At 44.6% G+C, this 13388-nt stretch overlaps 1 protein-coding gene across 2 annotated transcripts in view; it reads left to right on the top strand.

The window, feature by feature from the left end:
- MANBA (mannosidase beta) overlaps nt 1-4672 on the top strand; it is a 119988-nt gene extending 115316 nt beyond the window's left edge. Inside the window, exons 16-17 of one of the 2 annotated variants that reach the window (XM_036262523.1) lie at nt 477-734; nt 4359-4672. In XM_036262523.1, the coding sequence (XP_036118416.1) occupies nt 477-734; nt 4359-4583 (483 nt within the window). In that variant the 3' untranslated portion in view covers nt 4584-4672. The remainder of the gene's footprint in view (nt 1-476; nt 735-4358) is intronic. The other variant, XM_036262524.1, reaches the window with a different exon arrangement.
- The last annotated feature ends 8716 nt before the right edge of the window (nt 4673-13388 follow it).

Below are 13388 nucleotides of genomic sequence, written 5' to 3'. Positions count from 1 at the left end.
AAGCAGGGAATCCCTTAAACTTCATGAAAATGAAAGTGTTAAAAATGGCAGGTTTGAGTAGAAATCAGTACAGTTATTCAGAATGCATATGTGGAGAGAGAAACGTGGATAGAAAACAATGCTAGGTAAAAAGAGAGGGTCGAAACTCAAGTCTTGGGTGGCTGCAGTTTGGAGGACATTGAGCACAGCCCATGTGTATGGAATGGTTACAATGCCTTGGTGCTGTGCCTTCCGTAGGTGACTTTATTGACTTCTCACAACAGCCTGTGAACCTAGTGCTAATTATTATTCTCACATCACAAAGGAGGACACGAGACTTTGAGAACACGAGTAACGCGCTTAGTTACACAACTAGTACTTGGTAGAGCTGAGGTTAAACCCGGTTACATAGTCTCTTATCCAGTCCTGCTATTCTGATTTGCATCCAGAAAAGTAACCCAAGCATGTTTGTTTTTGTTCCGTCTTGTCTCCCACAGGTGAACGTCCACTCGTGGAGTTCCCTGGAGCCGGTGTGCCGTCACAGGACCCAGCATTTCGTGATGACAGCAGGGGAGGCCGTTCTCCTCTATCAGAAGCCGGTGTCTGAACTGCTGCAGAGATGTGGGCACTGCACCCCGCAAAGCTGTGTGGTTTCCTTTTACCTGTCAACCGACGACAAACTCTCGAGCTCAACCAACTATCACTTCCTGTCCTCACTGAAGGAGGCCGTGGGGCTCCAGAAGGCACATATCACTGTACGCACCGGCTGGCTGGGGTCGCGGTGGCCTCGGGCTGTGCTGCGCTGGGCAGGCACACTACAGCTTGCTCTTTGCAGACTTTTTCCTGGCAACTGGGTTTATCCGAGGTTTGGGGAATTTTGGCTTCTTTCCCCTGGAAGAAAAGGCCAAAAGATTTTTATTTCTAATTCAGCATTTGTCGAAGTGTTTGGTTTGTGCTGTCCCTCGTGGGGTCGTGCAGTGGAGGGAGAGGCATCAGGGACATCACCACTGAGCCCCTGCCACGAGCATCCACACGTGGTCCTGGGGTCGTTAGTGCACCAACCCTTAAGTATTATTGTTCGTGTAAGAAATGGTCACACCTGGAGAGAATTTTATAAGCGTTTACTTGAGCCAAACTGATGGCACATGCTGGGGAGCAAGATCTTAAATGCTCTAGAGAATAACAGTTTTTCAGCTTCTTTTATGCATTTGCAGTTAAGGAGGGAACAGGAAGGTCCCTGAAGCTGAGAGAAGCAACGCAGGGACTGGATTACAGGATAGTTAACAAGATTATGTGCTGTTTTGTGGGTTATTACCCCTTCTGGTGTTTCTATTTGCTTTAATTTTATTTATTTATTTATTTACTTTTCTTTATTGATTTTTAGAGAGAGAGTAAGGGAGAGGGAGAGAGATAGAAACATCGATGAGAGAGAACATCAATTAGCCGCTTCCTGCATGCCCCTCGCTGGGGATTGGCCCCACAACCTGGGCATGTGCCCTGACCAGGAATCGAACCAGTGACCTCTTGGTACATGGGTCGACGCTCAACCACTGAGCCACACTGGCCAGGCGTTATTTATTTATTTATTGAATTTATTGGGGTGACACTGATTAACAAATGATACCGGTTTCAGGTGCACAATTTCATAACACAGCATCTGTGCACTGTATTGTGTATTCACTGCCCCAGATCAAGTCTCCTTCCATCACCACTTCTGGTGTTTCAAAGGTGTGTTAACCTAGATGCACAGCAACAATGGGCTTGCTTAAGGCAAAGATAAACCTTTTACTAAAGAAGTTATAGGTGTGGGGTGTGACAACCCATCATGACCAGCCCAGGTAGGAATTTATGATCCTGTGAGGTTACTTTGCACAGTAACCCATTTTTTCCTTCACGTTATCATCTGTGTTTACAAGTGAACAAACGCGTGTAGAGGGACTGAGGAGCGCGCTCACGTCACATGCTCCGGGAAGCACGGAGCCCGCAGGAGCATTCTGATGCTGAGACTTTTAAGTAGAGTCTGTTCATCTTTCAAATTTTCACTCTACTTTCTTTGACTTATTTCTGCAAAGTAGCTTAATTACCAAATCTCTTTGTAATTGCCAAGAAAAGCAATGGCATGATCAGGAAGTGCTGTTATAAAAACTGTGCAGCTGGAGAATTTGGACTCTCTTCAGTGGATTGAAACACTTCCCTTCCTTTTCCTCCTACACATAGTGATTGAAAATATTTTTCTAGAAAGTTTCATTCTCTAGTTTTAGCTCCTTTTACATTTGTTTTACCCTTTACTTCATTGAGAAGGCTTGAGAGGATTTTTTACATGTACTTTGGAAGTTATCATGTAGAAATTCTTAATCCTTGATTTGAAAACATACATCTTCTTTCCCAGTAATGAAATATTCGTGAAATGAAATCTGAGTTATCTGCAACAACTGATATAGAGCAGATAGAAAGGAAATGACATATATTTATGTAGCTTCTTTCCAGAAAAGAAAAAAATCAAAAAACTATGTAGCAGACTACAGAGGATTTCGAAAACTTATTTTTTCTCTTTCCTTAGGTAAGCCTCCATTACCTTAGGTAATTCGTGGTGAGAGAGAAGTAGGACTTCTTTATTTTTCCTACCTCATTTGTATTTCAGTGAGATTTACCCTTCCTAAAGGGATATAACAACAACAATAAAATATTTATTGCAGGCTTAACATAGGCCAGGCACCTAGATGTCCTGTCCCCAGCTGGATGCCAGAAATTTGTTTTTCCTCCCTGAACCCAGGGTGCAGGCTTGAGTCCTGGGCTCTGCAGTCGGATGTACAGAAAGGAGATTTCCCACTGGAAGCCAGCAACAGGAGTGAGCAGGCAGCAGAGTCCCTTCTGGCCTTGGCCCTGGTGCGGCAGTGGCCAGGGCCAGCTGTGTGAATTGCATGCTGACTCTGCTTTACGGTCTTCACCAGAACAGCTGGGTGACTGATTTGGGAATTTGTCATCTAGCTTTGAGCCTGAACCTCTGAGCCTCTGAGAGTTACCTAATATACTTAAGTTTCTTTTCTGCTTTTCCCAAAGTAGGTTTGTTTCCTTGTCTGTAGCTCAGAACTCTGAATGATGATCAAACAAGTATGTAAAGCTAAAATTAGGTATAGTAAAAATTTCCCTTTGAAATTCTTTGTCACACATAACATGTAACGTCAGACCTAAGGTGTGGCATGTATCCATGTTGAGGACTCATACCTCATGACAAACTCAGAGCTTTGACGACCAGGTCACACTCAGACCATGCTCTCTAAGGGAGGCTCACAGTCCCTCACCTCTATGGCTGAGCTTGGCCTCACTCTGTATGTGCTGCTCCGCTAATTAATTACAAGATTTCAACTGCGCTCTTCTTTGCTGATCCTGTGTGAGGTTCACACATCTTAAAACTGCTCGTGATGTGACATGGTTCTATGTAATAAAAAAGAGAAGGCTCTACATCGGCCTGCGGACCAGAGAGTTTCAGGTTCAGTTCCCGCTCAAGGTACATACCTCGGTTGCAGTTTGTCCCTGGCCCCGGTTGGGGTTGTGTGGGTGGCAGCAAGTCAGTATGTCTCTCTCGCATCAATGTTTCTCTCTCTCTCTCCCCACCTCCCTCACTCCCTCCCGCTCTATCTGAAGATAAATGCAAAAAAATATCCTTGGGTAAGGATGAAGAAAAAAGAGAAAGCTCTAATGGTAGAATTTTTGTAAATGCCTGGCAGGCTGCTATGTAAATTTCTGGATCTGCCCGGCCAGTGTGGCTCAGTGGTTGAGCGTTGACCCATGCACCAAGAGGTCACCAGTTCGGTTCCCGGTCAGGGCACATGCCCAGGTTGTGGGCCAGATCCCCAGTGAGGGGCATGCAGAAGGCGGCCAATTGATGTTCTCTCTCATCGATGTTTCTATCTCTCCCTCTCCCTTCCTCTCTTTCTAAAATCAATAAAGGAAAAAAAATTCAATAGGTGAGCTTCGTGGTTGTGCTCTCCAGCTGGCTTCAGCTGTATCCCGAGAAGGTCATTCAACAGCCTAGCAGTTATGCAGAAATGTTCCTCTCTTGATGGTACCCTGAGAAGTACTATAAAAGATATAAAGCGTTGAGCTTCTTATGAAATAGTCTCTTTAATAATAGGAGACTACGTATTTCTGCACTTGGTTTGAGACGACAATTTGGTCATTTCCCACAGCCTTAAAAAATGTCCATGTATTTTTTGGCATCTGACACAGCGCATGGAATATATGACTTTAGCAACTGCAGATCCAAAGCCGCAGGAAGTATACTCCTTGTTAGACCCACAGTAATGTTCTCATAGGCCTCGGACATGGAACAGAGAGCTCTTCCCTCGCCCTTTACTTCATTTATCTTTCTGTTTCAGGCCACCATCTCTCAGCAAAATGACACATTCGTTTTTGATCTGAAAACCTCAGCCGTCGCTCCCTTTGTTTGGTTGGATGTAGGGAGCATCCCAGGGAGATTCAGTGACAATGGTTTCCTCATGACTGAGAAGACTCGGACTCTACTGTTTTACCCCTGGGGGCCCACCAGCAAGAGTGAATTGGAGACATCTTTTCAAGTGACTTCTTTGACTGATATTTACTGAGGGAATCCGGTGTACTGTCAGTGGCACCAGAAGGAAGTGGTTCGGAGGCACTGGCTGGAGCTGCCGGCAACCAGAGACAAGGGAAGAAGTCAGGAAGGGGCTGCTCGCTGCCACGCACCCGATGCATCGCTCTGCCAAGAGTGTGCACAGCTTCTTTCCGGGAAGGCTGTCCGCCGGGGCCGGCCGCCAGCGCGGCTGTGCCAGGAGGGTGATTTTAGGTCTTCTCCGCCCAGCTTGACCACCACATGAACCAGTTATAACCCAACCGCCTCTCCCTGGCCAGAAAAGGTCCACATAGGTCGGCCTCCTGGGGAACCACGGGCCCGTGACCACAGGGCTTCAGATTTGGCTCCATCCAATGAGCCTTTCAAGTCAAAGGAAATAGATTTAGACTGTTGGCCCTGGCAGAAAAGTAGCATTCTTTTTAGCTTGGGTTTAAATCATTTACCTTTATTGATTAATTGTTTGAGGCTATAAAATGACTTTATTATGAATGATCATATTTATAAAATCACATTGATAATTAAGCAAATGGGGCATAATGTGAATAAGTGCCGATTTGGGAAAAGGTTTGTAGGGATTTTTTGTACTGCTTTTGCAACTTCCTGTAAGTTTGAAATGATATCAAAAATTAAAATTTATATACATTGCATTGACAACTGGATATTTTATGTGTGGCTTAATCATTTCACAAACATTCTCAGCTGTGCCAAAACTGTGTGCTGGGCATTAATTTTCATTTAACTCTGGTCAGATTTTTATTCTAGTTGATAAACTGGGAGAGTTTAGAGAATCTGACCATGATATTTGAGGGATTTTCTCTGGGAAGAATCATGTAGTTGGCTACAGAGTAGACCAGCAATGAAAGTTTGGCTTTAAAATCAAGAAAATAAATGCAGACGTTTCAGGCCTTTTGTTCAGTAACTGAGAGTTTCCTCATTTTATGTGTCATTCATATATAAAATATAAACCTATGAGAGACGGGGACTTAGGGATGTAACCAAGAAGATTCTTATTTAAAAAATATGACATTTTCTTATCACTGTTGAAATCCTGCTTAATCAGACGGTTGCCGAGGGGCAGTAGGGTACTCCTCTCCATAAACTAGAGAATATTCTATGCCAAGTGCCCTGTGCCACTGTGGTTGTTGGGCCAGAATTTACATCACAATTTTGCCCTGTATAGCTCTGTGACTTTGATCAAGTAACTTCTATGTTCAGTTTTCTTGTGGTAAAAGGAAATGTTTGTTTGGAAGAATGATTAATAATTTAGCCGAAGGGATGCAAGTGGAAGTACCATCCTGCAGTGTTGTCCGGGAGGCGCGGGGTGTCCGGCCGAACTTCCTGGGATGGGAATCCAGGGTCGGAGGCCTATTGGCTGTGTGACCTTGGGCCACCACTTGACCTTCTGGACTTTAGTTTGCTCATTTATAACATGGAGCTAATAATCTCTAATCTTCAAAGGGAGGAATAAACAAATAGGGTCTGGAATAAAATAAATGCTCAGTAAATGGTGGCTGTACTTTTTTTTTTTATCCTCACTGGAGGACACTTTTTTGTATTTATCTTCAGATGGAGCAGGAGAGGGGAGGGGGGAGAGGGGGGAAGAGAGAAAGAGAAACATCGACGTGAGAGAGACACATAGACTGGTTGCACCCACATGACCCCAACTGGGGCTGGGGACAAACTGCAACCAAGGTTCATGCCCGTAGCAGGAACCGAACCCAGGACTCTCTGGTCCGCAGGCTGACGTTCTAGCTAACCGCTGAGCCAAACCAGCCAGGGCAGTGGTTGTACTTTTTGAACATCATGATCATTGTCACTCAATCAGTACATGAAGCTATAATAAAAACTGATACCATGGAAACCTTCATTCATTTCGCTTTTGTAACATTATAAGAGGTTTCTTTTTTCTTAGGGGGCATTGATACCATTGTAATAACCTGGTTATTCATTAACAGGAAGGGAGCAAAGGGGAGACTAGATAATAGAGGCATGCATTTGTACAGCTTTGCCAGGAAGCTGCAGTTTAACATTCTCCAAGTCTGTTCCCCATACATTGATGAGGGAAGGGACTGGACAGAGGCAGTTTAGACGCATGCTCAGTAAGGTCTGAGTGCCCTGGGAAGATGCTTGCTTGTCAGTCACGCCTGAAAAGAGGTCATTGCCAGAATAGGCGTGGCCACTGCAAAGGCATGACATCTGAGATGCTTAAGCTCCTAAACAAGGGGGTTCTCGCCCTCTTGACCATTTTGGTCCTTGCTTGCTCTCTTGTTGCTCAAGCCTGGCTCCTGGCTGGTGAGGCTCACATGCTCCTGCAGTCGCCCACATGGCTCACAGGCATGTGCACCCCCACACAACAGACTAATGGACTGTGATTCGCCTGATGCTACACTGGACTTAACTCCACCATGGAATGGGAACTCTGGTCACTGACTTTGCTTCTGGCTCTGCTGAACCCCCAGCTACCCCTTTCCAGGACTGGCTTAAGGGAAACAGGACTTTGTAAACCAAGGAATAGAACTCCATAAAAATAAAGCCTTTTACCACATTTCATCCTCCCGTGGGGGCCTCCAGAAACGCTTATTCCAGTGACACCCTAGGAACTCACTAGAGATGGAGAAATTCCACCCATGCAGTTCTCCAATAACAAAAGGAAGCAAATAAAGGCAAATGTCTTTAAGATTTTTTTTAAGAGTGGAAAAAGATATCAGAGAAGAATGAATTTTTAAAGAAAGAATAAATGGGCATAAATATATGCTGGCAACAATTTGTAAAAGGAGAGACATGTGCTATATAACACATTATTTCTGTAGGAGAATAGTAACTTTCAGAACATTCTCCCACAGTTCATGTGTGGCCCTGTGGTTAGTCATGCCTACCATTTTAATAGATTTATTTTGCCGCATTTACTGGAATGGAGTCTGGTGTACTTACTCTTGGCTTTGGATTTCTGAGAAGGTTTTTCTGTTACCAGTTATATAAACGGTTATCCTTTATTGAGGGATGGGGAAGATCGGGAGGGGGTCTTTCTGCTGTGTTGGTTGCAAAGCACATTCCAGAGAGAGAAACCGGAGGGAGGTGAGTTCACAGGATTGCATCTTCCCAGTTTAGAATAAAGGACAAGAAAAATGGTAATTTTCTCATTCACATTCACTGTAATTCTTTTTTTTTTCCCTCTTACTTGACTTTTCTTTGTGAGAAGTCACTTGGAAAATAAATAGGAACATTTTGTTCTCTGTTGCAGTGAAAGGGAACTGGAGTGCAGGAGAACTAGCGATAGGTTTCCCAAGCATTCCTAAAGTGACAGAAGGAATATTCTCTTGGGCTACCTCTGCCTCTCAGATGTGAAACTTATTCCCCAGCTAAGTAAGATTTAGGGAGAAAAACAAGTAGGCATTGTTTGGGAAATTCAAAGCATTTAAAAATATCCCTAGAGTCTACCTTGATTCTGAATGCAATCTTATCAATTCAGTAAGCACAAAAAATAAGAAGGGTCATGTAGAAAAGGTAGTTAGTAATATTTCCAGGTCAGTGGGGGAGTTCTTGTTTTCTAACTGACTTATCAGAGGCTATGAACCAGAGTGATGCTGTACAAAACCCTAAGTCACAGACAAAGCCGGTGTTCGGACACATTTATATTCTGACTGTAAAGACAGTTTGACTTAAGAATGTACATTCATTTACCAAGCCTTTATGGAGGGTCACTCGGAGCAGGCACTGTTCCTGTCACTGGAGGTATTGCAATGAAAAATGACCAACGAGTCTCTGCTCTCAAGGACCGTCCATTGCATGGGGAGACAGACAATAAGCAAGTAAACAAATAAGGGCATTTCAGCTGGTGACAAGTCCCATAAGGTTAATGTGACAGTGATGGGGGAGCAATGTTAGCTCAAGCCATCTTTTAAAACACTTTGGGAAAATTCTTTGAAAGTTTATGATTAAAAAAAGTGAAAAAAATTTTTTCCGTTGTGAAAGGAGTTGTAAAAGACCTCAGCTGTAATTAATATATGAGGAAGGAAAAGCACACGACCAACCAGTCTGCAGGCTGGGCTCTGAGCTTTGATCGAAAATCTGAGTGTGGCTATCCTTCCAGAACATCTTGGAGCCCTTGAATAGGGGCCACACAGTGAACGGGCTTTGCAGAAGTAAGGGCATTGCATCGTGTTGTAACTACCTCTCCTTATCTCTGTAGATGGGGGTTACTGAATCCTGCCATGTTTGCAACAGTAACACTGCTTAACCCCTTAGCTTGGGTCTCACCCTGCACACGATTTATTGAGCACCAGCGTCTTTCACATCATGCTCTGCAGTGAGTGAGTGCAAAGGATGACAGCAACACCACGAGACTTAGAATTCCCGGGAAAGGGGATGTCAGGCTCCCGGAAATATCTGGTTGAGAACTGGCACTCATTCCTGCCTCATAATCTATGTGGGAACAACCTTCTTTTCTTATTCTGTTTTGTTACTATGATGGCTTTTGTGCAATTTACTGGCTTCTGGGAGACACTCACATATTCCCAGCAGTTTGAGCAGACTTTGTTGGCCGGCCATTCTACAGCCATATCCCCCTCTTCTCTCTTCACAGGGGTGGCTATATGTCCAGCCCCAGGGACGGAATCATAATCAGTTATACCAATTCCACTCTGTTTTGCCAGTGATTGATCCAGGGTTAGGCATATTATTCAATTCTGGCAAATGAAGCATAAGTTGATACTTAATATGGGGTTTTAGGGACAGATTTTCCTGCCTGATAAGAGAGAGACCTGAGGAGAAGCCCTCTGCTGTTGGGTGAAGTTGAGAAGTTTCTGTGTGAAGACCTGATACTTGGAGCTGCTGCAGCCTTTTCATGACCTTGAGGAAACATTGTTAACATTGTGGGATGTCAGAGGTGTTGAACTGCTGAACTAACCCTAAAATTTTCTGACTCTGATCTTATTAAAAAAAAACAACAACAAAAAAAACTCTGGCCCTATGTGTATAATCCAGTTGTAGTCAGGCATTCTGATTATATAACCAAAAGCGTCCTGACTGATCCAGCAGTTAAAGGTATGGGCTTTGAAATCAGACATACGTATGTTGTGGTCCCAGATCCACCGCTAGTAGGCTGTTTGACATGGCACATAAGTTGCTGAGTCTTTCTGTGCCTTAGTTTCTTTATCTTTATGGGGGCAATATAATAATAAAAATTATAGTTTATAGATTATGAGGACTAAATGAGAAGATACATGGATACTGATAGCACACGGTAACTATTCTACAAATGTTAGCTATTATAATTATCATTGCTTCTGCGCTAAGTCTTCGAAAAAATGCCCAAGGATATGGGCAGAACTGGAACCTGCTGAGGCATCGGCGATGGGAACAGTGTCAGCTAGGGGAGCTGGTGGGAACGAGGGGGAAGCAGTGCACTGGAAGGGGAGAGGTGAGGGCCTTGATTCCCTCCCAGAGTCATGAGCTCATCACCCTACCTGGTCATCCTGAAGGTACAGTTGTAGAAAAAGTGTGGGTGAGGTCACACACAGGTCATATTTGGCCAGCAGATGATCTGTTGGCCAAAAGAGTGTTTTAAAAAGTTGAATACTTGCTTAAATTAAAAAAAAAAGATTCCATATAAAATCTAGACCTAACTATCTCTGATCTTCTTGTAATTATATTAAAAAAACAAAGCCCCTGTTTGTGTAATCCACTCATAGTCTGGTATTCTAAGTTTATAATCAGAAACATTCTAGTGGCCTGGGCGTGGGCCTGAGATCAGACGTGGCTGGGCCTCTGGGAGGGCAGTGTGGTGCCTGGGATTTCTCTCAGCCCAGAGATGCTGGTCATCCACGCCCCTGCGCTTGCATGTCTCAGTGGGAGGGCTCTGGAGGCCTGACTTCCCCAGGTGGGTAAAGGAAGGGCACTGCTCTTTTATATGGGAAACCAGCCAAAGTTAGTGTTAGGTGATTGGCATGCTTCCCTATCCACATTTTTGGTGCCCGAACTAAAAGGTTTTTTTTTTAATCCTCACCTGAGGACTTTTTGTTTTGTTTTTGCATTTGTCCTCAGATAAAACAGGAGAGAGAGAGGAAGAGAGAGAGAGATATACACTGACGTGAGAGAGACACATCGAGTGGTTGCCACCCACACGATCCCAATCGGGGTCAGGGACAAACTGCAACCGAGGTACGTGACCTTAGCAGGAACCGAACCCGGGACTCTCTCGTCAACAGGTCGATGCTCTAACAGCTGAGCCACACCCGCCAGGGCTAAAATATTTTTATTTAAAAAAATCTTGTGCTTGGCCAGTGTGGCTCAGTGGTTGAGCATTGTCCCATGCACCAAGAGGTCACTGGTTCGATTCCCGGTCAGGGCACATGCCCAGGTTGTGGGCCCAGTCCCCAGTGGAGGGCATGCAGGAGGCGGCCAATCAATGTTCTCTCTCATCGATGTTTCTATCTCCCTCTCCCTTCTTCTCTCTCTAAAATCAATAAAGGAAAAAAATCTTAGATTTTAAAAATCTTGCAAATACAATGAACTAGATTTTGTCAAAGATCCAAATTGTGATCCAAGTCATGCATGCATGCACACGTGCTTGCCTGTGTATGTGTATGTGTGTGTGTGTACACATGAAACCACATGTAGTGCAGTGGCCATAGATAGGCTCATGCTCTGACATTGAACTTCCAATATGCAAGTTTGGCTCCAAACTTAACCCTTAACCTCTAAGCCTCAGGTTCCTTACCTTTAAGATGGGGTTAATAGCCTTGGCCGGTTTTGCTCAGTGGTTAGAGCGTTGGCCTGCGGTCCAGAGAGACCCGGGTTCAGTTCCTGCTAAGGGCACGTATCTCGGTTGCAGTTTGGCCCTGGCCCTGGTTGGGTAGTGCGGGAGGCAGCCACTTGATGTGTCCCTTTCATGTTGATGTTTCTCTCTCTCCTTCCCACTCTGTCTGAACAAAAAGTGGAAAAATGTCCTCGAGTGAGCATAAAAAAGAAGAAGATGGGGTTAATAGTAACTATCTCATAGGGTTGTCAGGACTGAATAAGGTAAAGATGAACAATGCCTAGAATGGGTAAATGGGTAGTAAATGCTGGCTTATGATTATTATTCCTCGAAGGATAATGTTGGCAGTGGCTGGAATGATCAGGCTTAGGAGTCTTACATTTTCCTTGCCAACCTGATTTGAAGGAGAAAAATCCAGGCAGACAGCTGGAGTTTCTAATTCCCTTTGTTTTGAAGCTTTTTAAAAAAAAATTAATTAATTTTTGTTACAGATGTTTCTCCTTTTCCCTCCACTAATTCCCCCCTTCTCCCTCCCCACACTGTCCCCAGCTTTGTTGTCCATGTCCACTGTTCATGCACACATGCATGTAAGTTCTGTGGTTTATCTCTCCCCCACCACTCCCTCTTCTGGGGATTGTCAGTCTGTACCCCACTTCCGCGTCTCTGGGACCACCCCATTCCTCAGACTGTTATGTTCATTATATTCCACAAATAAGTGAGATCATATGATACTTGTCTTTCTCTGTTTGGCTTGTTTGGCTTAGGATGACGCTTTCCAGGTCCCTCCATGTCGTCTCAAAGGATAAGAGATCTTTCTTTCTTACAGCTGCATAGTACTCCATTGTGTATATGTACCACACTTTTTTATCCATTCGTCTACTGATGGACATTTGGGCTGTTTCCACATCTTAGCTATTGTAAATAGTGCTGCTACAAACATGGGGGTACATATATTCTTTCTGGTTGGTGTTTCAGGATTCTTAGGGTATATTCCTAGAAGTGGGATCACTGGGTCAAATGGCAGTTCAATTTTTAATTTTTTGAGGTAACACCATAGTGTTTTCCACAGTGGCTGCACCAGTCTGCATTCCCTCCGGCAGTGTACTAGAGTCCCCTTTTCTCCACACCCTCGCCAACTCTTGTTTGATGACTTGCTGATGGCGGCCATTCTGACAGGTGTGAGGTGATACCTCAGTGTTGTTTTAATTTGCATCTCTCTGATGATTAGTGATTTGAGCATTTTCGAAGCCTCTTTTGAATTTTATTGAAGCAAAAAAGTTGAGAAGCAAGAGGCACGCCAGCTGTTGGATGACTGTGCAAAAATCTGCTTCTTCCAGCGGAGGCCTCCTGTGCACAGGAAGTGAGGCTGGGGCAGGTACAGGGGCTGCCCTGGGCCAGGGCCCCGGTTTGGTTCGGAGTCGCTTCCCAGCTTAAGGCAGGGAGAGAAGCCTAAGGAAGAGCTTGCAGGCCTTTCCTCCTATCCCCTCCCTCTCTGGGCTTGGGATAGTTGGGCACCAGTGCACTGGAAGGCCCCAGTCTTTCTTGAAAGAAAGGGAGGTGTGGAGGTAAAAAGGGGGGACAGAGATGGGGAGAAAGAGAAATGGGGAGAGAAAGAAAGAAACAGAAGGGAAGAGAAACAGAAAGAGAAAGGTAAAGAAAGAGAGAAAGGGAGAGAGAACAAGAAAGACAAAGAGAGAGCGGAAGAAAGAGGAAGGAAGCCAGCCAGCAGGTGTGTTCAGGACTTGGATTTCCTCTCGGGCTCCAGCTGGCTTCTCACAGGGCCAGACCAGCACAGCCACATTTTCTGTTCTCTGCCTTCCTTTACCTCATTTCCTTCCAGTGTCGCTACCTTGGGAAAAGGGTGGCATTTGTATGATTTTTAATACTAATTTAATTACTATGGATCTGTGAAAACTTAGCACACAGCCTCCAGAATAGATGATCGATGGGGGAAGTCAGATGAGCTCCGTAACAGACGGATAGGAAAAGGGCTGGGCCGAGTCAAGGCCGATTGGAAGGAAGGAAGGTAGTCCGGTGAAGAAG

The sequence above is a fragment of the Molossus molossus genome, unplaced genomic scaffold (genome assembly GCF_014108415.1).
Source record: "Molossus molossus isolate mMolMol1 unplaced genomic scaffold, mMolMol1.p scaffold_m16_p_1, whole genome shotgun sequence".
Lineage (NCBI taxonomy): Eukaryota > Metazoa > Chordata > Mammalia > Chiroptera > Molossidae > Molossus > Molossus molossus.
This window is presented reverse-complemented; position numbering and strand designations above follow the sequence as displayed.